The sequence below is a fragment of the Alosa alosa genome, chromosome 15 (assembly GCF_017589495.1).
Source record: "Alosa alosa isolate M-15738 ecotype Scorff River chromosome 15, AALO_Geno_1.1, whole genome shotgun sequence".
Classification (NCBI taxonomy): Eukaryota; Metazoa; Chordata; class Actinopteri; order Clupeiformes; family Clupeidae; genus Alosa; species Alosa alosa.
In genome coordinates this window covers 16,828,513-16,855,224 of record NC_063203.1, presented here as the reverse complement: position 1 = coordinate 16,855,224, position 26,712 = coordinate 16,828,513, and the positions used below count along the sequence as shown (strand labels likewise).

The 26,712-nt window shown below is 41.3% G+C and overlaps 4 protein-coding genes across 8 annotated transcripts in view; 1 reads left to right on the top strand and 3 right to left on the bottom strand.

The window, feature by feature from the left end:
- Nucleotides 1–937: 937 nt before the first annotated feature.
- LOC125308502 (T-cell surface glycoprotein CD3 epsilon chain-like) lies at nt 938–5,415 on the top strand. Of its 2 annotated transcripts, XM_048265062.1 has the most exons (6): nt 938–1,040; nt 1,171–1,182; nt 1,409–1,612; nt 1,840–1,974; nt 4,296–4,357; nt 4,483–5,415. In XM_048265062.1, exons 3-6 carry the CDS (start codon nt 1,456–1,458, stop codon nt 4,540–4,542), a joined length of 414 nt encoding a protein of 137 aa, XP_048121019.1. In that variant the 5' UTR covers nt 938–1,040; nt 1,171–1,182; nt 1,409–1,455; the 3' UTR covers nt 4,543–5,415. The 2 variants fall into 2 exon arrangements, with proteins under 2 accessions (XP_048121019.1, XP_048121018.1); XM_048265061.1 differs by having other exon boundaries at nt 938–1,182.
- A 580-nt stretch (nt 5,416–5,995) lies between these two features.
- LOC125308479 (T-cell surface glycoprotein CD3 gamma chain-like) lies at nt 5,996–10,381 on the bottom strand. Its single transcript, XM_048265019.1, has 6 exons — nt 10,081–10,381; nt 9,180–9,253; nt 8,406–8,624; nt 7,916–8,056; nt 7,608–7,660; nt 5,996–7,478 (listed from the first exon to the last, which is right to left on the bottom strand). The coding sequence occupies exons 2-6, from the start codon at nt 9,229–9,231 to the stop codon at nt 7,422–7,424; spliced, it is 522 nt and encodes a 173-aa protein (XP_048120976.1). The 5' UTR covers nt 9,232–9,253; nt 10,081–10,381; the 3' UTR covers nt 5,996–7,421.
- A 2,044-nt stretch (nt 10,382–12,425) lies between these two features.
- LOC125307804 (transmembrane protein 25) lies at nt 12,426–19,328 on the bottom strand. 4 transcript variants are annotated; one of them, XM_048263876.1, is made up of 9 exons: nt 18,674–19,328; nt 16,913–17,032; nt 16,380–16,727; nt 15,829–16,119; nt 15,076–15,201; nt 14,741–14,774; nt 14,391–14,494; nt 13,855–13,941; nt 12,426–13,543 (listed from the first exon to the last, which is right to left on the bottom strand). In XM_048263876.1, exons 2-9 carry the CDS (start codon nt 16,992–16,994, stop codon nt 13,470–13,472), a joined length of 1,146 nt encoding a protein of 381 aa, XP_048119833.1. In that variant the 5' UTR covers nt 16,995–17,032; nt 18,674–19,328; the 3' UTR covers nt 12,426–13,469. The 4 variants fall into 4 exon arrangements, with proteins under 4 accessions (XP_048119833.1, XP_048119830.1, XP_048119831.1 ...); XM_048263873.1 differs by having other exon boundaries at nt 16,380–16,733; nt 18,674–19,327; XM_048263874.1 differs by having other exon boundaries at nt 16,380–16,733; nt 18,699–19,327.
- Nucleotides 19,329–22,603: 3,275 nt separating this feature from the next.
- sik3 (SIK family kinase 3) overlaps nt 22,604–26,712 on the bottom strand; it is a 37,855-nt gene continuing 33,746 nt past the window's right edge. Inside the window, 5 exon segments of the mRNA XM_048264339.1 lie at nt 22,604–22,701; nt 24,198–24,324; nt 24,826–24,955; nt 25,774–25,943; nt 26,627–26,711. Of these exon segments, the coding sequence (XP_048120296.1) occupies nt 24,203–24,324; nt 24,826–24,955; nt 25,774–25,943; nt 26,627–26,711 (507 nt within the window). The 3' untranslated portion in view covers nt 22,604–22,701; nt 24,198–24,202.

The window sequence follows — 26,712 nt, the reverse complement described above, 5'->3', positions numbered from 1 at the left end:
CACAATTTAGTTATTTATAATTTGGCCTGATTGTTTTATTTTCCTATCCCACAACCCCCACATTTTTAGAAAGCTTGATAAGCCTCTGGGACTACCTTATGCTGAGGGACCTCACCTCACTCAGCTGCCTGCTCCCTTCATCTGGGACTCTGCAAATCATTCAGTGTTTTTTGTTTCAGATTGTTTTTGAAGCTGTTTATTTTTTGTGTGTTGAGATGATGAGAATGGATCGAAAAAAAGAGACATGACCTGATGGACTAGGGCTTTTTACACTAAACTAACATTTAGGATTATTTATGCTCTTGAACAAACCTCTTTTTGTGAACTAGCTGACCCATCTTAACACAAAATAATTTAGACAAACACAAGGGATGTTATCAATAGCTATTTTCGTGTTTGTGGAGATCAGTCATGTGTTCTGCAAGTAAATTGTTTGGCTGTATGACATGCCTTGACCCATTATTACATTTTTGTCCACTAGATGGAGCAAATGTACAGCACATTCTCTATTGCACAATTGTGCAATAAAGAGATTGTAGCAAGTAGCAACATATTAGACCTTTTTTTATCTTCAAGTGTCCCTGGTCTGTGTCTATATTGTCTTGCTACATACTGGCAACAACATGATGCCAGATTTGGTAGGACACTGCGTCTATACCGAGCTTATAGCCTATATTGTTATCATTATCACCAAAAAAGAACTAACTGATATGCAGAAATGTAATGAAGAAAATGTATTTAAATGCAAATTTAGATGTAATTGAGGTATAATAACAATAATAATAAACATGCCATCTTGACACCATGGTGAGGTGTATACTAAAATAAATTTTACTTGCCCTTTTTAATGTATGCAAATGAATTCACTAAATATGTGAATAGCATGGCTCAATGTAGCATGCATCTATGGCAGTCGGAACACTCAGAGACTGATACTGTCCCCTCCCACAGGAAGAAGAGGAGGAGGAAGCCAGAGAGCCCATCAGTGTGAGAAGTTAATCTAGTGGCGAAGAATTTATTTCCGACCTCCAATACTAAATGTAACATAGTAAAATTGAGAAACTACTTAATAACCTTTTCAAAGAAGAATAGCCTTGTCCATTATGTTCAAGATGAAAAATCATATTTTCAATAATATTTTCTTTCTTTTCGTCATGGTTGGTGTCACAGCAGGAGACAAAGGTACAAACCATTTTCAATAGATTTTACTTCTGCCTGTTTTTTATGATGTTTTATTATAGCCTACTGTAAATGTGTACTATTCAATGAAGTTCTTTATTCATAATGATATTTCCACAACAGTAAAGTATGCATGAATGTACGTGTTCATAATTTCAAAATCCCTGTTGTATGTCCTGTGTCATTTGTACTAGATGTTACAGAAAAGTGCTTTTTATGTTTTCCCTAGGATCCGTGTCTTTTTCTGGAAAGAATGTTGCTGTCCATTGTCTGCCTATGGAAAACGGTGACATCACCTTTGTAAAGCATTCTGACCGTGAGAACCACGATGGTCAAGATGTCTCAGAAGAGTATGTGATATCGAAACCCAACATTTATTCCTGCCAGCAGAACGACGCTACACCAACTGTAAAGTTCTACATCAAAGCTAAAGGTTCACAATTTGCCCATTAGGAATTTCTCTTTTTTTTTTACGCATGTTGACAAAACTAGAGTTATGTCAGAACTGTTCATATGCACATGCTTTCACAGTCACCTCTGAATATTTTTAACTGAATTCCTTGATTTAATGTACTTAACTGTATCTTACAGTATGACTGTTACCAATGTGGTCAACTTTACCAGTTAGATTTGACTAATTTTTAATTCCATCCCCAACAGTGTGTGACTATTGCTACGAACTAGATCCTTACGTTGTTGCAGCTGTCATCTGTGCCGATCTGCTGATCACTGGAGGCATCATCCTCCTCGTGTACGCCTATGGCCAGAGGAAGTCAGGCCCTGCACCCCCCAAACGTAAGGCCACAACCACAGTCAAAACAAACATTCAGTGCAGACTCCAGTTGTATGGTCCTGTATAGCCAGTGGCCTCTCAGGGTTCTTCCCCAGAAGGTAACATTTTGTGACTGTAACAGTAAAGGTGTGTTCAACACAGTTCAGTTTTCATAGATAACAACCATCTGCATTATAGTTTAGAGCACCCATATACAGTTAAGAACAAAATTATTCATACCCCTGGCAAATATTTATTTAATGTTGATTTTCTCTTTATTAATATGTTTGGTCTGATTGAAAATGACAATGCCACATGCCAAAAGGTTGCAAGACAATGTGGTAGAAACATGGAATCAGAAAAAGAAGCGTTTTCATCTTTTTTTTTTATTTTTATGATAAATGGTGTGTCCAAAAGTATTCATACCCTTTTAAATAATCAATGGAGACATCTTTATTTGCCATCAAAGCTTTTGAAATGGCTCTTATAATACCTACCGTGTCTCCACAATGATTCTGGACAGAGGTTTTTAGACAGCTGGCTGGGCCACTCTAAAATGTTAAAATTGTTCTCTGTTAACCATTTCTGCCTTGTTTGGCTGTATGTTTTGGATCATTGTGTGGTTTAATGGTCCAATGCCGCCTATTGGCAGGTCTCTTGACAGACTGCCTGATCTTTTCCTCCAAAAATCTTAATGTAGCCCCTTGTTTTAGTGTTACCATTTACTTAGTAAATTAGTTAATTGCTAAAGTAATTGCTGAATGAGCTACACTGTTGTACAAATTAGTTGGGGGTTGTGTCAAGAAGGGCACAGGGTCCAGTTCTCCAAAATGCAAAGAAAATTGGGGTTTGTAACAGCAAAACATAGCCCAGAGATGTGTTTTTACTCCTGAAAAGTAAAGACTACCCCCATGATACAAGTGACCCACTTAATAAGGGATTTAAAGGAGAAAGAAATAGACATAAGTTCAATAACTCTTTATTTTAGCAAACATATATTAGCCATTAAATTAGATCTTCCAATGCTAATTTTTTAATTGTACCCAAACTGCTCCACAAGCAAGTGGAGAACCTGCTTTTATCCATTATGCCCCAAAGCTATGGAACACCCTGCCTCTGTGCATCAAACAGGCGAGTTCAGTGAATATCTTTAAAAAAGACCTGAAAGCATACCTGTATAAGAGAGCCTTTAGTTAACTCAAATTTTCTTGTAGACTACTTACATACTATGAGAGCTGCAGCCAGCCAGAAGCAGATGGGCTCCCCTATTAAGTCATGTTCTGCTCAAGGTTTCTTCCTGGAATATGGGAGTTTTCCTTGCCACCGTTGCCAAATGGCATGCTTGTAGGGGGTTAAAGGTTAAGGCTGCCGGTCATTGTGTTTCTTTAACGTCTGTATAAAGTCATACAATCACAACACATACTAAGATCATACTAAGACTAATCGCTTAGAGTCCACATCAAGCCTATATATATATACTACTGAGTATTTCTGATATGTTGCTGATTGGATCATAAATGGCCACAGCAACAAAGAGGAATAACTGATTCTTTCCTAATATTGTGTTACATGTTCGTTTCTATATTTCTGATATGTTGCTGATTGGATCATAAACGGTCACAGTAACGAAGAGGAATGACTGATTCTTTTTAAAAAATAAAAAAAAACAATATTATTGTGTTACATGTTCCAAATGTAAAGCACTTTGAGCTGCAATTCTGTGTATGAACGGTGCTATACAAATAAAGCTTATTATAATAATTCATAACTAATATGTATGTATTAGTGCTCAATAAGGTCAATAAGCGTCATTACACATTTATTTGGTCTCTATTCATCAAGTTCTTAGGTGAACTGAATTATTCTTGGTAAATCCTGAATAAGCGACGAGTTGGTCTTAATCTAAGGTTATTACTAGTAGGATCAAAATAGAAAATGTATAGCCTTCTAATACATTGTCTTAATATGTTATTATTCTGTCACAATAACTCACATATTTAGTGAATTAGAAGTTTATAAACGTTTTATTTGCGATCCATACTCTATACCAGTAACCTTTGAGATCAAGATCAACTGGTTGCTTATTAAGGATTTACCAAGAATAAATGACCTATTGATTAAGAATAAGAACTTGTTGAATAAAGACCAAATAAATGTGCAATGGTGCTTAATACAGAGCACTAATACATACACATATTAATTATGTATTAATGGCTAACATGTGTTCGCTAAAATAAAGTTACCATAAGTTAAATGTCTGTTCTCAGACACTTATTTGAATTAATTTGCACAATGTTGTTCCGACATTTCAAATTGTCAAAACGCTTGTTTTTTATGATCACAGCCTCCAATGCACGGAACCCTGCTGGCTCCGGTGGTCCGCCGGTGCCCAGTCCAGACTATCAGGTACTTTACATCATCTTTACATGTTTCGCTTTGTCCACATACATGCAATGAATATATATGTGATATATTTTAAACACACATTAACAGGTACTGTGCTTTGTGTTTGTCTTTTTCATCTGTGGCAGCCTCTCAGTGATTTCACCCGCAACAGGGATACTTATGCTACAGTGAATAAAACTGGCTAAAGTGTCAAAAATCCTTCTCTAAGGAGCTGTCTCCATCAAGAGTTTTACTCAGATCATCACAGTTGTTCCTTTTTCTGTGATAACCAATGGATTTGTACAGAGCCCGGGAGGTGTCATTGCAAGATATTTTTGTATATCGAGAGAATGAGCGCTCATTTTACTTAATTGTGGTCTCATTTTAGATTGTGTGCACAATTTAGTATATTGTGTGCTCGTCTTACAACATAGTGCGCTCGTTTTACTAAATTGTGTGCTCAATTTAGTAAATCTAATTAAAATTATTGAAACAAGCGCACTATTTAGTTAAACATGCCCGATTGAGACCACAATCTAGTAAACTGACTACACAATTTAGTAAAATGAGTGCATGTTTTCTGGAGATACACAAAAAACATCTTGCAGTAACACCTCCAGGATTTCATAGATTTGTAACACAATTGTCAGGTATTAGTTACTTATTTGTACTTATTTGTATCATTCAGGGTATGGATTGTATTGAGGTTTCGCAGTTTACAAAATGCAGTATTTTTAATGTGTTTTCTTCTGTGTGTTTTTTCAAACCGCAACATATGGTCTTATTTCCTACTAATCTACTTTTTGTTAAACAACTGTATGTCACCTTTTCCTTTCACACTTTACATAGCTGTTTTGCCAAAACATTACCATGATATAGTAGAGGTTTAGAGTTTCACATCCTTATGATTAATAGGTTTTTACTGCAGATGACGCTTATGAGACAAGTGGAGACAAAACCAAGACCTTTCTCTTTGTCATACACAGTGGAAACAATGTCATCAATTCGACAACAGCGTAGTGTTTTCTGTATATATCATCATTTTTATAATATGGAATAAACAATGCCGTTTCTCTTTACTTCCTTTGTACTTCATTTAAGGCACAGTTGAGACAAATTTGTTCCAACACAAATATGAGGTTATGTAATGATTCTAGAAATGTTGAAGAAACCTGGCTCTCCATCACTGACGGACATTCATTTAGAATTGAATTAGGGTTGCATGCTGTATAACAGGCACAATTTTCCAGTTAAAGAAAACTCTAAGAGGTTGATTAGCTGTGGTTCAATAGCTAAATATGTTTGTGGTTTTGTGAGCGAGAGGGGCACGATAAAGCGAAAGAAGTGGTTCAACTCAACGTCTCGTGTTCACCTTGAGCTCACAGCGTATACGTGGGAGTGTGGAGACCAGGGTGCACACACACACACACACACACACACACAATGAAAACTGCACAGGAAGTTGGTTGAGTGTTTGAACATTGCATGCTTGCAATAAGTTGAGTATCAAAGGGGAACCTCAGTAAAGTCGAGTAGAGATGGAACTAGCAAAGCTAATCTGTGACATAAAATCACTTATATCTTCTCCTCTGCAAGGAAAGTACAGAATATGTCTGCAAATGGCATACATTAGATAAAATCAGTAGATGATCATCATGATGAGCTAAATGACTTTAATTTTTCAAGAACAAATCTGACACACACATTAAACAGTGACAAAAACAAAGTTCTATAGAACACACAACTGCAGGAAAATATTCAAGAATGTCATTTGTACATTACACAACATTCCTTTACATTGAGAGAAAATGAGACAGCTCCAATGCATTGAGTAATCTAAAGGAAGAAATGGCACGTTATTGGTTATTTGAACTTCCAACAGGTGGGTAGAAATGTCTCCAATTGTGAAAATCTTGAGTCACAATTTCCCCTTCCATTTTGCAAGCCATCAACTTTTAACAGGCAAGTCATATTTGCAAATAATTCATAAAAGCTACTAAAGTTTCTCCTTTACCACTGGTAGGCTATAGCATTCAGATGTGTGTCTTAATAAAAAATAAACATAAGGAATGAATGACGTTTGTTTTCATATAATATTATGCTATTACACATTTAGGAAATCTAAGCGATCTAATGTGTAATGCCATGTAATTAAGAGTACATTTTACTCCTCAATAAATTAAGTATTAGACAGTAGCTATGCATCGCTAATGTAAAAAAAGTGGGACTCTTATTCTTCAGTTAAGATACAGCCGTACAAAACATGACAATATGTGCTAAACAACAGTATAAATGCACTCTGCACTCTTGTAACTTAATACAGTTGAAATACAGCCATACAGAACATGAGAATATGTACTGCACTCTTGTATCTTAATATACAGCTAAATTAATAAATGCAGGCGAAATAGACAGAATAAATGCAAAAGGGAAACATTGTTTCACTCAGTTATTATGAGGAAAATAGTCAATTCATGGATCCCACACTGTCACACATACAAATTTGTGCTGAACAATATATTGCTGTTGCGCTTGCTGTTGCTGACAATATGTACTGAAAAACAGTGTAAATGCACTCTTGTAACTTAATACAGTTGAAATACAGCCATACAGAACATGAGAATATGTGTGGAACAACAGAAGAATGTGCAACACGGAAACATTATGAGGAAAACAGTCAATTCATTAGGCAGTAAACTGGATCCCACACTGTTACACATATGAATTTGTGCAAGATATAACTTTTTGGAAGCATTGAGAAATGACCAAGAAAATTTAACTTGCATTTACAGTCTAGTTTGTTTGTTTGTGCAATTGGTTTCAACATGTTTTTTTTTTTTTTTTTTAAAAAAGCACTGTTATCTATATCTATATGCAATTATTGTTGAATATATGTACGTATCAAATATCGCTTGAATTTTCCATGAAAGAGAAAATAGGCTAATGTACCCTGGCAGACAGACAGACTACTCATATATGGTGTATGTGAATTGTTGGTGTTCAGTGAGATTGAATCCAGAGGATAAATTATATTGTTTGTCATTTTCTTTTGCGTTGACAAGGCTTGGTTGAGGGAACCGAGGGCTCATCTTCTCCTTGTGTGGAGTACATCATAATCATCTCGTCCATGAGGGGCGAGTTGCTGAGAGAACAAAGAAACAACACAAACATAAACAGGTGAAGATACAGACAGATGTGATAGAATGTAATAGAATGTAATAGAAAGTGCAAATAGTAATCTGTGCAGTCCAAGTGAATCAATCTCCCGTACCTGATAAGTTTGATCATTCGAGATCAGGTTCCTTCGGTCAGATTCTTTAGAAGCTGAGACAGTAGGGATGGGAGAGGGTAAGTCATGTTATAAGAAAATATATACTTTTGGTTATGTAATATGTAATAGCGTAACTATGTAATAGTTACGCTTCTAAATGATCATTTGACCTCAGAGTACGAACAGGGTATGTTGTGTTCAAAATGTAAGACCAAACACATTCACATTTGTTCTCATGCAAATAAGTAAAGTCCATGTAACATAATGCATAACTTAAATATGATATCCCTGTACTGTTGTAGACTCACCTTTGTTGCTTGGGAAGCTCGGGCCGTTGGACTGTGTGGAGATGAAGTACACGGCGACTCCGATGAGGATGCTGGCCACAACGTTGCCAACGATGATCCCTGCCAGGGCAGCTGCGTCCAGCTCAATGCAGTTCTCACAGGCTGCAAAGGATTACACAACTAATGAACTCACACATCGCCAATCATACCACATACTACCGTAATTTCCTAACTATTAGCCACGGTTTATACATTGATCTTGCAAAATTTCTTCAGCTATTAGGTTAATACATGGGGGCAGTTAATATGATACTAATATGTTTTAGGTTTTTTTTTAACAGGCATAAAACACTGTCCTGTGGCTTATACACAATGCGGCTAATACACAGGAAATTACTGCACTAAAATATTCCCTGTTGAAAATGGTTTTGTGCTGTATACACAGTCTCAACCAAAAAATTTAAGTATACATTCATCACATGTTATATTATAATTAAATCACAATACTCACTTCGGAATTTAACATGATAAGATCCCACGAAGTTTTCAAGATCAGTATCTTCTGCTTTAAAACATTCGTATTCCCCAGAACTGTCATCCTGATATGGGAGTTTGAGAGTAGACCCATTGTGCTCCGTTTGTAAACCGTTCTTGTTAGATATCCATTTATGACCTCCTTCACATGTTAGTTTTACTCCTTCTCCATCTTCTTTTGCTGTCATCTTCTCTCCTGTAAGACACACAATGTAAGGACATCGGTGGTGCTGTCTCTCACCAAAATGTTAATGTAATAGTAATTTGGCCTATCAGGCTGAACTTTTTTTTGGTTGTCATAATCATTATACTGGCTTTAAATGTATCTAATGAATGAGTTTTATTGAATACAGTGTAGCATAGAGAAAGGGTGGGGGGGGGTTGTATTTGTGCTGTTTTGCATGCCTTTTGTGCTTTTCTGATTAGAATTTTGGATTTGGTTGTTTCAACAAGGGTGTATAACCAAAGCAGTAAACTTCATGAATGGACATTGATTAAGGTTTTGAAAAAAAAAAAAAAACATTTAGCCACAAATGCAATATAGTCAAGGGTATATTCAAGGGTAATAGCTAACACCACTGACTGTGTTTCAGTGTTACTCCTCCTGGAAATATTATTTTCACAGAGGTAGGCTATTTATTCACTTCATTGTTTACATACATTGTCTTAACTTCTTTGTCTTGCTCAGCTCTACACCCCTGGTTTTCATAAACATTTTCATAGCTTACATGGCAGATACAACTGGTCTTACCTTTAGCTGTACTAATCAGAAGGACACCCAAAGAGAAAAAAATCACCCTCATTCTGTGTTTCTGCCCTTTTTTGCTGAAAATAGGAATACATACAATAGCAGCACAATTATTATTACATTATATTGTTCACAGCTCAACACACACTGGCTGAACAGCACACTGATCTAAACAACAGGCACATATTAAAACAAGCCGCCATGTTCCCTGTCATTGTATCCATTTTGTAGGGGAGTGATGTAGACACCGTCTTGACATATTCAACAGCTGCGGTTCAGATGTATTCACATTATTAATTCTAAACTATCCAATACTAAATAATTATCTTTGATTACTTTTAGACAATTGTATCCAAACAACTGCCTGACAATGTCTAACTTGTTTACTTATTTTCATTGTTTACATTACTTGTACTGCTGCATTTATCCTACGGTCAGAATACTGCATTTACATGCAGTTTTCTAAATTGTTATTTTGCTCATCACTATTTGATATGCTTGGCTCACAGAGTTTTTAAATTAGTTTTAGTTTTATTAGTCTGACACAGAGGCATCAACTCATAATTGTGTCAAACGTTTCAACATTAGAAGACAGTCCTAGAGACTTTCCGTATATGTGGAAGCCATTTTACAACCATACAAGTTTATGGTTGATTATGAAATTACATTGTTCCAGAATATACATAGCCTACAGAATATCCTCAATACATCATAAAAGTTTGTCCAACATAGTTCAACATAGTTATTCTGCAATGATTATATATTTCTTTTTTGACATTAATCAATAGACAACCAATTTATCAAAATAATAGAAAATAACTTAATATATGTTCTTTCATGTAAAATGATGCCACATATGCCATTTGTATATATATATGTATTTGTATATACAAATAAAACTCACTTTTTGGTCCAGTGTTGGGTTGAAACCGTACTTGACTGGATGCTCCACAGAAGCTCCTGGGTCTGCTGCTCTGACTCTGAGAGGAAGTGTATGCGGGTGGTGCCTCAGTGTGTGTGTGTGTGTGTGTGTGTGTGTGTGTGTCTGTCTAATGTGTCATCATATGTTCGTTTATATCTCCATCTCTTTATGTGTGTGTGTGTGTGTTGAAATGAAATTTGTCATCATGTCATGTTTGTCTTTTTCAGTCAGCAGACAAGTTCCATGTCTTTATGCAGTGAACATTTACACTCCATGATGTGTTCTTCTCTAGCTGAGAGTAGGTGTTTTGAGTGACCCGACAGACTTTTTCCACAGTAGTTTTCACATTTGATGAGCACTTCGTGTTTAGCTGAGAGTTAAATATGCTTTTGTTACAAGGTGATAATCACCTGATCACAATTATACTTATGTGTTAAAGGATAACCCTTCAGAGTCTTCTGAGTTGAATCTTCATCTCAGTATTCTCTACTCTCTACTTCCATGCCTAGTGTAAGAGTTGGTGACGGGCCTGGTAGTAGTTTACTGGGTGCAGCGCAGATCCAGACTTTTGCTCCAGAAAGAAAAACAAGCTCATCTCCTCACCAACAGCTTCCTGCAAGATAACTGTAGACCACAGCAGCGCCTGTGACCCACTAGTAGCACCTGTATAAGCATCTTTCTCTCAGAAACACACACACACACACACACACACACACACTTGAGAACAAGTGTGCAATTGAGCACCCACACAACACACATGCCACAGAAGTTGGTGCTGTAAACAAGAAGGCAACACAGCACTGTGTCAGCATAGTTGCATTACAAAACAATACTGTGAGTGACATGATCTTTCCAACCAGGAAGGGATGAGCCCATGCAGGTATTTAATTAACTAGTTGTGAGGGAAAGCAACCTTTTTTTACCGGTAATGTTTTTATCCAAGCCATACAGATTTTGATCATTCAAGCTCTTGTCACAGTGAAGGATTTTAATATAGCTATCAAACTGTCCACTCTTTTCCAATTCACTGTGACATTTTTAAAATGGATGCCACTTAAAAATGTACTACACATTTACAGTTTTTTCTGAATGCTTAAACACAACCGTGATTCTTATAGCACAATTTGTAAAACTATTAATGCTTATAGCAAAACCACTTACTGAGTTCGCAAAACTAAAAGCACAAACACTGCTTTGCACTCAGTTTGCAATTTTGTAACACACACTTTACACAACTGTAGGCACAATCCACTGCACAGCACTCTTTTTGCGGAACTGTAAACACAACTCACTGCGTTACACTCAATTTCCAAATGATTAACACACTCCTCACAAATCTATACACATGTATGGCTATTATTTACACTATTTTGCCAACTCTCTGGCACACTTTCTCGTGTGAAAACTGTTTTAGCTAATTAGTTCACTTTGCAATCAGCCTAAGCACTATAAATAAGCCACAGGTAATGTACAATGGGTACAATGGAGGGAGCAGGAAGAGTGAGAAGAGTAAGAATTAGAGGAGGCTGAAGAATAGGACGTGGAGGTATAGGAGGAAGAAGAGGAGGAAGAGGACGCGGAGGTGAAGAGGATGACAAGGACAAGGAAGTGAAGTTAGAGGAAGAGGACAAGGAGGAGCAAGAGGAGGACGAGGAGGGGGAAGAGGAAGGTCTACATGTGGGGATATTGTCATGTCAGGCCTGGATACGTCATTCCAGAATATTTTTACCGGTGCCTTGGATTAGGACATTGCATGTGATGTAGACGAAATTTTGAGAGAGACGACCCGATGTAGACTGATATGTTTTGTCTCAGTGAAATTGCTATTTTGTGTTTTGACTTGGAAAAACACACTTGTGTTTGTTTTGATGTGTGTAAATAAACACCAATAGGCTACTTGAAGTTTGGATCCCTGTATGTTTACAGAACTATGACAAAAGTATGACCTCAAACTGACATAGTCTACCTTGTGCACAGAGAAAGCAAAAGCCAGATGTGTTTTTTATTCAGACCATCAGTGTGTAGTTGGCACATTGTGTGCTTATTATTCTGATGGCTTGTGTTTACTGTTTGATACGAAAACATCATTTTTACGAAGGTGTGAAGAGTTAAGCAAGGTGTGTTAGCTTTTGCAAGAGAACTACAATGTTTTGCTGATTGGGTGAAAGGTTTTCCTATTTGTGTGTAGAGTTTTGCAAAAAAAGCCATAGTTACAAAAAATGTGCTTAAGCAATCAGAAAAAACTGTATTAGGTCAATAGTTATTAGATAAAGTGTTTACAAGTGCGTAATGATGCCCCCTGCTGAAGAAAATATAAAACAACAAGCTAAAGATTCTCACAGTCCTCTTTATTTAGGTTACATACATATAGTAATATACTTATATTATACAACATATGCATATAAATATACATACATACATATACAGTGCACGTACATGTACATATAGAAATACTTATAATTTCAGTCTCTGCTATAGCATTTATATTTTTTTGTACAAATATATCTTTTGGGATTTATTTAACTATAATACTGGACATTCTCTTAGATTGTACAAACTACATTGCATTCCATAGAGCAGCACATAGGCTTCTTGTTTAAGTATGAGTACAGACAGACTGTGAAAGAGGAAGGCAAATGTAATGTCTGTGATCACAGCCCCAAACATACCAGACACTCCCTGGGCAATAGTCAGGGGTATAGAATGGATCTTCCCCGTGACACAGAGGAGAGTCAGACAGTTAATCCAACACACGAGAACCACATGAAGACTGGACCTCCAACAAGAGTATTGGTCCCTGAAAATGTGTGTGTGTGTTTGTGTTTGTGTGTGTGTGTGTGTTTGTGTTTGTGTGTGTGTGTGTGTGTGTGTGTGTGTGTGTGTGTGTGTGTGTGTGTGTGTGTGTTTTATTTTTGCTCTTACTGGCTGTTTATAACCTGTATGACCTACCAGTGAACATTTTCTTCAGGATGCACGTAGTGGGCTCTGTACTGAGATGCGTTCAAATTTGGCAAACAGTGGCGAACCTTCATGGTGAACATGTTTTCTTTGAACAGTTAAATATGAATGACATTAACATTCCATTGTAACATAACGTTAACATTCCATTGTAACAGTAAATGCATTGTTGCCTTCGTCAAACTCATGTCCAGTTCCACTGTATGTTCGTGGAGAACTACCACCTCAGACTGTCTGCGATTGTACGCAAACGTTCGCCGAAAACACTAGGCTAACGGAAAACTGTTTGCAAACGTTCGCCTATGTTTCCGAATTTGAACGCACCTCTGGACAGGAATGAACACTTCATCAGATGAAGAGACTGTGAGGATGAAGACGAGGCGAGGTCAGTCTATTGCTGCTGGAGCTGGACATCAGAGCCAGATCTCTTCACTGCTTACGCTGTTCACCTTGTAGATGTATCCAACCATTGGATATCTGGCAAAACCTGCACACAAACAGATAGGCAGGGAAGTATGAGTGCATGTGAGGATGCATATACTCATACACCCCCCCGCTATACACACACACACACACACAAACACACAAACATACAACACGGACACACACACACACTCACAAGCACACACACACACACACACACACACAAACATAAAAACATACAAACATAACCACACACACACACACACACACACACACACACACACACACACACACACACACACACACACACACACACACACACAGTAGGTGCAATAGTACTTCAGCCTGCAGAGAGCACTCGAGCACTCTCCTCACCTCTGGCTGCATAGGCTTCAGACAGGTCCTCCACCTCCTCCTCACCCACCTTCTTCTCCCCTGGGTTGGGCTTGTTGTCCTGACGTGCTGCACACACAACACACACACTCAGGGCTACTACTCATAGCATAATCCATTAGTGAGCCATTGCCTGGGTTCATCTGTACATTAACAGGAATACTAATAAGAGTTGCAGACTTGGGACAGTCACTATCACTAATAAATATGGTCTGAAAGCATGTTTTACATATAGGGGTAAAAACAGTGATCAATAGGAGGCAAAAGGGCCAATAATAAGGCAAACTCAACATTGCTAGTTTGTTTGCTATTAACTGTTATGTGTAGGCTACCCTAAATGGGAGCGTACCTATGTTCCCCAGGTCCTATGTTCCCCACTTTGTATGGGACCGGGGAACATAGGACCCTAACCCTAACCCCGAGCGGGGAACATAGGACCCGGGGAACATAAGGATGCTGCCCAATTTCTCATTTTGAGCGTCATGTTGAGGCTCCAAGGGTTTGGTCCTGACACGTACCCTTACACAGAGAGCTCATGTCGTTGAGCTGGACATGCGAGGGCAAAGACATGTTCTCCCGGGGCAGATACACTCCATCAACCGGCACTTTAGATGAGTCCGTGCTGGAACAAACACACGCAGTCAGACAGATTAAGGAAGAAATCATATTCAGACATGGTAAATGAATAACAATATACCACCTACTACAAATCTCAAAATGATTTAAAGGATAAAGTATGGCAAAAGAAAAAATGGCTGACAGTAGTACAGTATATTGATAATTGACAAAAAGAGACAAGAAGTGCTAGGCATGCAGGTAAAGTTGCTTATTCATGCTATAATGTTATATTAATGGTCTGGCAGGTTACCATTTTGTGGATAGCGTTAGCTCCACTGGCTCCTCTGCGGAAGGAAAAAACGAGTATCAAATGTCAGCCAAACTAATCACATGACCACACTATGCATTACCTATGACACCATACATTTCAGTGCTGATGCACCTTTCAGGATTTTAAATGTACCATCAGTGTTTCTTGCCCCAGCCTAATATGCATCTAAACAATGAGCCTTATACTAAAGGCTTTTTATACATGTTTGGATACGAAGAGTGCCTTGGATTTCCTCCTTTTTCAAATGAAAAGGAATATGTTGAAAGGCCTTAAAGAGAGAACTGCACACTACAGAGACGTTTACAGGTTCTCACCCACGTCTTTTCCTTTGTGGAGCAGACAGAGCACTATGAGAGTGAGGATGAGGAGGGTGACGAAGCCGAGGACTCCCCCTGTCACGATGCCCAGCACTGGCACCTCCACGCGGGACTGCAGGAACTCTGGGGAGAGGTGCGCACAGGAGGACAGGATCGTGAGGATGATGGGAAGATACACCCTCGTGCAAGTCAAATAAAACAAAGCACGAGGAAGGAGACCCTCATTTTACTAAAATGCAAAGGCAAATTGTGGCTGTAAGGGGAAAACAAAGCTCAGAGACGATGTTTTTTTTTGTAAGACAGGTGTCACTTGCGCTCAAGCCTTTTCGGTGCTCACAGTCCAGGACCAAAGGGTCAGAGAGACTGGCTGGGCCACTTCAAAGAGACTAAACCCAGGGATGACCAGAGCACTCAGAGAACTTTTTTACTTTTTTATTGTGGTGCACAATCGACTGACGTTTCGACGCACTGCGTCAGTCGATTGTGCACCATAATAAAAAAGTTAAAAAGTTCTCTGAGTGCTCCGGTCATCCCTGGGTTTAATGTTTTTTTTTGTTTACTTCTAGAATGTCAAAGCTACCTTCACAAGGCAAGAGAGACACTGTAAAAGGGATTTAAAAGGGGTAGAAAGAGATCAGCACTTCCTCTGGTCTTGGACAGCTATGAACTTGATTCAATTAATTCGCACAGTGTTGCACGGGACATGAAGGAGGCATTTTGCATTTCCGGCAGCTGACAGCGAGGACTGACCGGAGAGAGTGAGGTTGCTCTGTGCAGCGCCCACGCTGTTGTTGGCGTTCACGGACACGTTGCCCGCCAGGCTGCTCTGGGCGACCCGCAGCGTGTGATTGGACAGCCAGGGGTAGCTCTCCGAGTCCAGGATGAGGAAGTCGGAGGTGTTGGCCACCTGCTGGCCGGACTGGTCCACCCAGGTGATGGTGGCAGGGGGGTTGGAGCGCACCAGAGCGAAGAGCACCAAAGAAAGGCCGGGATCGGACGTGTCGCTGTAGTGGGCATTCACTCGCAGAATCTCAGGCTGGACTGGAGGAGGAAGGAAAAGTGAATGCATTACTGATATAATAATCATAACAATAAGAATAATAATAAAAATGTATTATTATTTCCTGTTATCAAATTGACACAGATACTTGCATTCTTATATTGTATTTCAAGACAAAATGACAATACAATGCCTCACATTCACACATTGCAATCAGTGATGTATCTCATCTGACCCCATATCATATGACTTGCCACATCCCTGTTTAGCATTACTGGGAGGTCCAGCATGGTCCACTCACATTGCACATTGAGCACGACCGTGGCGTTGTAGCTCTCCCCACTGGCCGGGTTGGAGGTGGCACAAACCAGCTCTCTGTCCCATCGCCGAGCCTTCAGAGAGAAGGTGCTGTTGCGCCGGGGGTTCTTCCTCTGGACCCACGACTGCACCGGCACCTTGACCACCAGCCGCTCCGGGCTATCGCTCGCCGGCTGCCTCTGGCGCTGCCCGTTCAGGTACCAGGTGAGCAGGGGCGGGGCTTGAGAGTTCCATCCGTCTGATTGGCAGTTGAACTGCCGCGTGTTGTTCTCCTGCAGGGTGACTGTCGAGCGGCGCTTCCCGTCGATTCGAGGGCCATGTTCAATCGCTCCTGTATCTTAAGAGTGAAATCTTATTTCTCACTTCTACTTCTAATAATACCTACAAACTGTGCAAGATAGATATTGACAAAACAACAGTGTGTTAAGTTAAACTGTTGAGAATAAGCACTGACACCTCCATTGGCAGTACAAAAAATGGAAGGTAATGTGTTGAGAGTTGAGGGTTAAACCTTACCTGTCCATGCCCAGGTAAAGGTGTGCAGGACCAACACCAAGAGCATAGTGCCTGCTCCTGGCCTACAATCCCCACAATGCATTATACCCCTCACAGGCAATGCCACTCTTCAGCCCACAGCTATTCAAGATGAGTTGGATGGAAAGCATACAAGACAGGTAAGAGACCCTCAAGGTGAAGAGACCTTTTAGAGCAATTGACAGTCACAGAGTACGTAGATTTTTATGGGTAGTTTACAGGTGAACTACTACATGACCACTGTTCTGTGTTTAACTCAGTTAATATAGTGAGTCCTGAAAAAAGACCATATGCACCGCCAGCAATGCAGCACAACACAAAAATCTGGGTCAGTCAGCACATTGAAGGCACAGTTGCAGTCTTTGTTGTTGATAATGATTACAAAACCTGCCATAAAGATGTAACTCTGGAGGATCAGAGAAAATGTGAGGAAAATTATTAAAGCTATAAAACTTTAAGAGGAACAGAATAACACTAGTGAGACTTCATGTCCTGAGTTCATCCATTATTTTAGGTTTAAAAGTGTTTAAACAAACAAACAAAAAAACATTTGCAACTAGAGGTGTCAAAACAAACATTTCTTGTCTGTGGCACAGAGGGATATGAGGTGCCTCTAACCAACACCACACATAATAGTTGTCTCTGTAACCAACAGGGGATTAGTGAAACATTCTGTTGAGCGTTTGTGCTACAGGAAACCACAATCAGATAAGATCATCTGTGTGAAATTAGCTGACGGCAACAGCCTATACTTCTAGATACTGACACACTCCCTCTCACCAAAAAATGCTTTCGGCTTCTGGGGGTCTTAAAAAATTCAGCGGCTGTCTATGATTTATGTGCAATAAGCAGCTGGGCACCCAGCCAGCACACGCTGACTCGGCCCAGCCCCGGTTAAAATCAAATACACCTTTTTATGAGCAACCTCTCCTTGCACTCATCATCACGACACTGGTGATGTGGTGGTCTGTGTGAGAGTATTTGTGTATCTGCGTGAATGAGTGAGTGAGCTGGTGCATTTTTAATGCTCTTCTCCCTGTTTTAAACGTCAGATTAAATCCTGGATCAGGCTGTTTTGTTGCCCATATTAGAGGGCATCAGCTCTAGAACAGGCACGCAGCTCCAATCCCAATCAGCCTCATTAACAGTTTGCTGAGTGGATGCCTTTGCTCTGGTTCTGATGACAGAGGAAGTGTGGAGTGATGGCTACTGATAGAGGCTAGAGGTAGCTAGCACTGCTCAGGGAGCTAAGGCTAGATCGTGTGCATCACATTTCAGCAGCATAGCGAGCGAGCTAGCGGGTACGATGGGCACGTAGGGAGGCAAGCAGGCATGCATGCCATACGTCCCAGCACACTGCTTACAAATACAGAGCAGCTGGTGCAGAACCACTTGCGCGCACACACACACACACACACACATGATCACTGTGACACACTAACAGCTACACGCTCCAGCATTACTCAGTAGTGCAGAGGCTCAGGTTACCTTATCAAATACATCAAGCTAAGCCAGCAATACCCTGCCATAACCGATGAGAGCATCTCTTCAAATACAGATGTTTATGCCACAGCATCCAGGGATGCTATAGCCCACCAAAAAATGGCTGGCAAAGCCTCACAATATGCAGTGCACTCTCTCTGTGATCAGGCACAAAACACACACACACACACACACACAACATACACACACTAAAAGACAGATGCAGAAATAAGCCTCCCGCCTCCTCTCTCCTCTCCTCACCATGTCCGTGATGCTGGTACAGTACCTCGGCACGGACGGCTGCTGAAGGTGAAAGCCAGCCAGCGTTTGATCCATGTATGCTGGGCTACCCGGGAGAGAAGCGTCCCCCTCTGGCTCACACAGGCAAGGGGGGCACTGCTACATACACACACACACACACACACACAGAAACAGAGGCAGGCTGAATCTGCAGCAGCGGTTTCCCGCTTACCGGCTGACGCAGGCAGTCATGCTGCCACCACTCTCTTAGTGAACACAGGGAGGGAAGGAGAGTAGAGGAGAGGAGAGGAAAAAATAGACTGAGAGAGAGCAGAAAGAAGAAAGGATCAAAGACATACAGAGAGACAAAGAGAATACATTGTGTATTAATGCAGATTCAGCTCCCATTGTTGCCTGTGACTCATGATGGTTGTTTGGGGTTGGTCGGGGTTCTGAGCAGCAGGAAGGCAGGCAGACTGTAGCTCAGGGTCAGGAAGGTGATGGATTAACACACTGAGCTCATCCATCACTCACTCACACATCAGTGGAAAACGATCAGACATCGGCTGCTCTGGCCTGAAAAAGCCTCTGCAGTGCAGCCAAAGATTGTAGAAAGGCGGTGCAGCTTTGGCATAGCTAGGTAGAAGCAGCTGCACACAGAGTTCATTCACTTGTTTTTACAATTGACAGCATGCCTTCACATCTGTAATAAAAAAAAAAAAATGTTTTTGCCATTAAAACATTAGGGCCTATAAAAAAAAAAAAAAAAACTGAAAAGAGGTGAGGAAGAATCCATTTCCTTTGAATGGATGTTTACCAAGAACCCCTCATAGGTAATGGCAGTTCTCTGCTCTGTGCCATGTTCCAAGTACATTTTTCATTGTTCTTTATACACACCTACTGTGTTTGGACATTCCGCATAACATAAAGGCATGCAGGGCCTCCAAGAGTCAATACATCCTGTGCAATATTGCAAATAACTCTCATCCAATATCTATTCCACATGTGCTGTTCCTTGCGGTCATGCACCCCGGTATGTAAATAAGGCCATTAGACAGGTTTAAGTTTTTAATTATTTCTTTATTTATATATATTTATTTATTCATCTCAGTTTGGTTGGAATTCTTTTTTAAATCATCATTGTTGCACTTTAGTATTTTTTGTACTCCAAAGGAAAAAAATAAAACACTAAAAAAAAATAAAAATAAAAAAAAAATGACGATAAAAAACTTTGGAAAAAAAAGCTGACGACACAAAAATGCCGAGAAGAGGGCTGGTGTACAGAGAGGATGAGAAGGAAAATAAGACGACCTGATGAACAAACAAATGAACAAACAAATAAACAAACAGACGAGTAGAAGAGTGGAGTCTCTCTCTCCCCTCGTCTGCCGCTGTATGGCGTGTACATGGCATGGGGCTGATGCCCAACGCGACTGTGTGTGTGTGATTTCTTTTTTCCGGGAACCATGGAGGATGCTCGCGATACAAGGGGCGCGTTTCACCTCCCCAGCGGCGCAGCACCGCACGTCACGTCATGTCACGACACACACGGTCCTCACCTCAGCCTCATATCGGCTGGCGACTAAACATACAGTACTGCATGAAGGGAAAGAGAGGGGTGAAGAAGGATGAGGTGGCAGAGGGTAGACGTGGGGTGGGGGTTACTCCCTTTCTTTCCTCTCCCTTGCTTTGGAGTCTTTGATTTGAAATCCTGCAGTCTGGCACTAGAAGGAAGCGTGGGGGGGGGGGCAGAGGAGAAACAAGCTGGGAGAGGGGAGAGAGCCGTGATTGTGTCTGGTCCTCCTTGTGTGGGGCAGACTAACAGAGTTCGGCCAACGACCCCCTGGCTGATCAGGGGCCGAGAGGAGAGGGAGCGGCAGTTTATAGCAGAGAAAATGGAGGGAGAGACAGAAAAAGAGAGAAAGTGAAGAGCGAGAGAGAGAGCAAGAGAGTGAGAGAGCAAGAGAGAGAGAGAGGAGGGGGAGGCAAGGGGTTGTGGTGAGATGGGAGCTCCAAAGACACCCTCTCTTGACGCGTTAGTTTAACTGATATGTCTCAGTGTTCACATCGTGCCTCAGTCCAAATGACTCCTAATCCAACGGGCCACAGGACTCCCAGGTCAGCCTGACTCTCGGCTGGGCGTCGAGGACACAAGACGTCAACAACAACGGCAACAACAAGAACAACGACAATGACAACATCAACAAGTAAAATGATAAAAAGCAACTGAAAAACAAAAAAGTAATTACACTCTCCTCTTCAAGTTATCTTTTTTTATATATATAATAAAGCAATAAGAAACAATCACTTATGACAACAAAAGAGCCTCTCTCAGTCTCCCCTGTCCTCTTTTGGCTAAAAATCTCAATATCCAGGAAATAAAAGACGACATCTCAAGACATCAAAAATTACAAATCAACAATAATATAAAAACAGCCTCCTCGACGCCTTCAAAACAAACACAACAAAATTTAAAAAAAAAAAAAAAAAAAAAAAAAAAAAAACCTTTGATACAGAAATAACGTTTGCGGTCTTTACATGGCATTGCTGTACAGGAACAGGGGGAGAAAATGTCCAATCAAAACTACCTACAATGCCACAAACGGTCACTGACAAGAGGGTGCAAACAAAGAGAGGAGGAAGAGGAGGAGGAGGAAGAGGAGAGCAGATGGAATGAAGAACATGGATGAAATGAATGAACGAGGCAGTGAGGAAAAGGCGTCTGAAAACAGAAAAGGAGAACTATACAGGATCGAATTACAGGAAAACAAGCGTTACATGGAAAAGAAGAAAAGATAAAAGAAAAGGAAAAATAGTATCTAGAGAGATTGCAGGAACCGAAAGTGCAGAATTACATATGTGATCAGAACAAAATGCTGTCTTTCTTGCAACATAGAACAGTTTTTTCTCCTTTTAATAATAATAATAATAATAATAATAATAATCATTCTAATTGTAATAACAATAAAACTTCTTTTACAGAAAACAGTAATAACAATAATGATCATAATTTCTACATGAACATTAGCCATAAAAATGCATTGTTAAAAAAAATTAAGAGAAAGAATGACAACAAGGAGGAAGAGGAAACAGTAGAAGAAAATCAAAAGGGGAGACAGAGAGAGAGAGAGGAGAGAGAGAGAGAGAGAGAGAGAGAGAGAGAGAGAGAAAACCAGAGCTGGTTGCTGTCCTGTGCGATCTCCATGTCACTGAGCTCCACTTGGGGGGTTGAGAGTGTCCATTGAGCCCCCCACCACCCACTGCTCACCCCTACCAGCCGCCTGCAGTGGACTGCTCTGAAAAGGGGGCCTTTAGAGGCTCTGAGATCACAGCCCGCTCCGGAATGATCCACTGGAACACAGTAGGGGGGGTAGGCGAAAAGGAAGTGCACCCAAACCAACCCCTCAACCCCCAGCACAGGCTTATGTGAATACTTTGGGTTTGTGGCTGAATGTGACGCGTCTGTGAGTGTTAAAGCAGGTTTTTTTATGTACTTTGAATGTGCAGTGTTGTGTGAAGTGTTTGTTGAGTGTGCGTGTGTGTGTGTGTGTGTGTGTGTGTGTGTGTTTGTAAAAGTGTCTAAGTGTGTGTAAGACTGTATTATGCCTTAAAACTTGCCATAGCATGTTGCCGCGGCTACAGTTAAGAGAAGGAGCGTGAGGGGAGAGGTGGCTGGTAAGGGATGAGGGGCGGGGCCAAAGAGGGAAGGGGAAACCAAAAAAAAACAGCCAATGGGGTGAAGAGGGACAAGGTAGAAGAAGGGGGCAGGGGGTGGGGGGAGCGCCTGCAGCCTATCCAATCAGATGGAAGAGCAAATGAAAGGACGAGAGCCAATGGCAACGATTGTTTGGTTAATGTACAGAGGCGGTGGGTGAGGGAGGGGGTTGGTGGATTATGCCCCCCGACCCCACCCCCCTTTCAACCCTCCACCCAGATCACTCCCAGCCCCCAAAGACTGACGGTGCCCCCTCCAGACAGACAATGGCGGTTTGGCATGATGCTGTTCAACACAGGTGGCTGATATGGACCTTTATACACAGCGGACGCCCCTGTAGGAGGAAGAAAGGAGGAAGAGGAGGAGGAAGCACAGGAGAGGTCAGAGATCAGCACTCTTCCAAGGATGCCTCCTATTCTAACAACCTAACACACATTCATCATGCACTTCCCTCCTCTTCCCTCCTCTACCTCTTATTCCTCCTATCACAGTTTGGGTGCGAGTTTGACAGCGTATTTTGCTGACAGTGCATGCACACTGTGGCCAGAGCAAAGTCAGACGCTTGAAATGGACAGAGTCAGGCCGAAGTTAATTAATAACAGATTTAGCACTGGTTGCATGTGATTGGTTTATTCAATTTTACTTCACCGGAGAGGTTTCACCCATCCTATAATCCCTGCCTATAATCGCCGCCCAACTCAGGACTCTTTGACTAGTATGCATATAATGTCTGCACTCTTAGGGGGATAACATTGGCCAGCAGCAAGCGGAAAGCAACGCTCAGACCCTAATTAGTTCTATCTCGTTCCTAAGTAACACAAACGGTTTGCCTAAACTGACAATTGAATACGGTCGCGTTGCACTTTAAAAGGTTGCACCGTTCCGCTGCCGAACCATAGAAAACAATAGGAAACCTGCCGCTTGCCAGTGTGATCCCCCACCTTATCCTTCTAATGTCTGCACTCTTATCCTCTAGCAGAAGTATTAACTGAAGCAGTAGTAATTCCTAGCTAAGGTCTCCTCTGCACTGTAGCTTGAATGTGATTCTCACTTTGGATAACAGCAACCGCTGAAATAATAAATATAAACAAATGCAGAAGAAGCGACACTTTTTAACTCACGGAGCATCAAAGCTGTCTGACAGAGCCTTTTCCATCTCCACTCACAGGCCAGAGTGACTAATGTTCCTGCTGACTAACGTTCAGAGCGGGTCCTAAACGCCGACTCAGCCCCACAGTCTATTTTAACATCTCAACACGTTGTATCTGTGCCTACACGCAGTCAAGCCCTTTAGGATCATACTGGAGATAGCAAAGCGGCAGCGGTAAAAACGCTCAGACCATAATAAGTTCTATCTCGTTCCTAAGTTACACGAACAATGCACGTTCTATTGCCTAAACTGAATATCGATGAGCCTTGCTCTTACACTTTTCCGCTGCTGAACCATAGCGAACAATAGGAAATCTGTTGCTTGCCGCTGCATGACTGGAGTAGCCAGTTACATCCATTACAGTGGAAGCTAACTGTTGCAGCATATGCTTCACTAAAAGAATGTTTTAGTTATGTGTCCGGTGTAGCCTGCCTGACTCTTGTACATGCACACAAACACTCACCTGCATGGCTCCTGCTCTTAAATATACACATACACAAACCTGTGTTAGCCTTTCTCTTCCACATATATACACACTCAAACCCTCTCATGTTAGACCCTATGTAATCTCTTTCATATTCAGAATGTCACCACTCTTCCCGAAACACACACACATACACTAACCAAAGATTCTGTGATTACACTAAGCCACACACACACACACACACACACACACTCACCTGTGTTAGACCCCTGCCTGCTCCATGCTGTACTGCAGGTCAGGCGGCTTGTAGCTGAGGAGCATGTCGCTGGTGCAGGAGGAGGGGTAGCATGCAGCAGAGTGGAGTTCTCCCTCCACATCACACACTGCATGGAGAGACACACACACACACTTTAGACACACACCCTATGGACAGTGTGTTGACAGACAGTGTGTGAGCCTAAAGCTACTAGACAAGTGCCAAGTATCATGCACCAACATGCTCATCTGCCTGAGCTAATGCAGCTGAATATGCAAATTCTGCTTTGCCACCCTGAACAATGCCAAATAACCAAAGCACTAACAGTAAATAGTCTAGCACACAAATGTCACTGTAACAAGTGGTAGTGCTGAGGGCTCGACATAATGGTTGCCCAATTGCCCTTGGCTACCAAATTGTTACAAGTAGCAACCAGATTTGGTTGGCTATGGCAACCAAAACCTCATGCCTGCTTGCCAAGCTGGCAACTACTTTTAACCACTTTTAAAAGTTAACGTTGAGCTCTGGTAGTGCTCATAGTTTTGCTGATAATTATGGACCTATGTATGTGTGCTCATGTACTTGCCTGTGTGTGTGTGTGTGTGTGTATGTGCTCTGAAACACTCACCTGACTCCTCCCTCTGGTGCAGCTGCTGGCTTCCCGTCAGAGATGATTGGCTGAGGATGTCTGACATCCGGGCGGAGCTGAGCGCCTTCCCAGCCAATAGGCTCATTCCCGACATGGGCTCTGCTTGGTCCTGCAAAGAGGGGACAACAGCAATATTCACACAGATGAAATCTCACAGACTGAACACTAGAGGTCACTGTGACCATAGGTATGATATACGTAAAGCCATCTAAAAGCACAGACACAGTTGTGTTTTGCAGAACACTAACCCAAGCTATTTGTTTATCAAATTGTTATACAATATGGTCATACTCTTGTTGACCATTCATATTATGAAATATCAGTATAGTATAAGTATATAAGTATGCATTTATCCCAATCCGTGAATTAGTGAAACACACTCAGCACACAGTGAACACAGTGAGGTGAAGCACACACTAATCCCGACGCAGTGAGCTGCCTGCTACAGCGGCACTCGGGGAGCAGTGAGGGGTTAGGTGCCTTGCTCAAGGGCACTTCTGCCGTTCCTACTGGTCGGGGTTCGAACCAGCAACACTCCGGTTACATTTTCGAAGTGCTAACCAGTAGGCCACGGCTGCCTTAATATGTTGGTGAGGCATGTAGCATTAAACAAAATCTTTAGTTTGCTAACAAATGTAGCAGTACATTTCATCATGAATTTCTACCATTTGAAAAGCAAATGTTTATGTCATCTTGTCTCGACACGAACACTCAATACTTTGAGCTTTAAGTGCACTGGATTTTATAAAAACAAGACGAATGACAGCATCATTGTGAAATGGAATGCAGCAAAATAATAGTTTTTATCTAGATGACGCCTTCATAACCGTTGGAATCCATCACCATAATTTAAAATTCAATTAATCGCTCAGAGGCAGCATGTGTGTGTGTGTGTGTGTGTGTGTGTGAGTGTGTGTGGCTACTCACATAAGCGTCGTCGCAGGTCTGGATGGTGTGATGGCGCTGCAGGGGCCCGCGGGCCCGATACCCGTCCCCCTGCGGCCCCCGTTGGGCCCCGTAACCCACGCCATTGTGATCGGGTCCCTCCATGGCCTGGCCCACCGCCGTCCGACAGTCCACATGCTCACTCCCGGAGTCTGCAGGTGGGTGGGGGGGAAGAGGAGAGGAGTCAACTAACACACACCTGAGCTGTCAGATGGGATTACACAACAGCAGCCTTGATGGGATTTTTTCAAATTTGGTGTCGTGTTCCTGAATTACGTTGTTTTTTTTGTCTATCCAAGGTAAATAAGGGAAAAACATGCCTACATTTGTTTGGCAGGCTGTTACATAAATGAAAGAGCAGCATAATTAACTTAGCTTGGCCACTTTAGTTATGCAACGTCATAAAATAGCTCAATGCGTGATCAATTAAAAATGTATTATGAAGTAAAGTATGAACTAAAAATACTCATTTCAAGAACTGCACCATTATCAAATTAATCCTGGCACTGGGTAAAAAGCAGTGTAATGTGGTGCCAGAATACAATTGTTCTGGTCATCAGGAAAAGGTTATCCCCCAACATATAGCACTAGCAATAATGTTCCAGTATATATAACGACTAGTTGACAACTATTACGAAAAAGTTCAAAGTAAAAAGTTCTAGTAAAAAATAGCGGACATAATATATATAATGATCCATTTTCAAATCCATTTTGAATTCTCAGGCATTGTTGCCAGGTTCCCTTGTGCGCAAGGGAAGATGTGTATGTGCAGACCAAGACGTATAAAGCAAGGTGTGCGTGTGAGAGTGAACTAGAGAGTGCGCACGCATCTCACCCCGTGCAGTGGCGCTCCTCATGTAGGCGTGCCTGTGCGCATGGCGCGGGGGGGGCTCCTCGGGCTGCCCCAGGAGCTTTTGTGCT

What these genes read in the sequence shown, in the direction of transcription:
- LOC125308502 (XM_048265061.1), top strand. Translation starts at nt 1,104, where the DNA reads ATGTTCAAGATGAAAAATCATATTTTCAATAATATTTTCTTTCTTTTC. An exon ending in AGGCCCTGCACCCCCCAAAC is followed by an intron (nt 1,975 to 4,295) that starts GTAAGGCCACAA and finishes TTATGATCACAG; the next exon opens with CCTCCAATGCACGGAACCCT. An exon ending in TGCCCAGTCCAGACTATCAG is followed by an intron (nt 4,358 to 4,482) that starts GTACTTTACATC and finishes CATCTGTGGCAG; the next exon opens with CCTCTCAGTGATTTCACCCG.
- LOC125308479 (XM_048265019.1), bottom strand. Translation starts at nt 9,231, where the DNA reads ATGAGGGTGATTTTTTTCTCTTTGGGTGTCCTTCTGATTAGTACAGCT. An exon ending in TTATCATGTTAAATTCCGAA is followed by an intron (nt 8,057 to 8,405) that starts GTGAGTATTGTG and finishes AATCCTTTGCAG; the next exon opens with CCTGTGAGAACTGCATTGAG. An exon ending in GAGCTTCCCAAGCAACAAAG is followed by an intron (nt 7,661 to 7,915) that starts GTGAGTCTACAA and finishes CTACTGTCTCAG; the next exon opens with CTTCTAAAGAATCTGACCGA.
- LOC125307804 (XM_048263873.1), bottom strand. Translation starts at nt 16,994, where the DNA reads ATGCATTGTGGGGATTGTAGGCCAGGAGCAGGCACTATGCTCTTGGTG. An exon ending in CCACAAAGGAAAAGACGTGG is followed by an intron (nt 14,775 to 15,075) that starts GTGAGAACCTGT and finishes TTCCTTCCGCAG; the next exon opens with AGGAGCCAGTGGAGCTAACG. An exon ending in TGAAGCCTATGCAGCCAGAG is followed by an intron (nt 13,544 to 13,854) that starts GTGAGGAGAGTG and finishes GTTTGTGTGCAG; the next exon opens with GTTTTGCCAGATATCCAATG.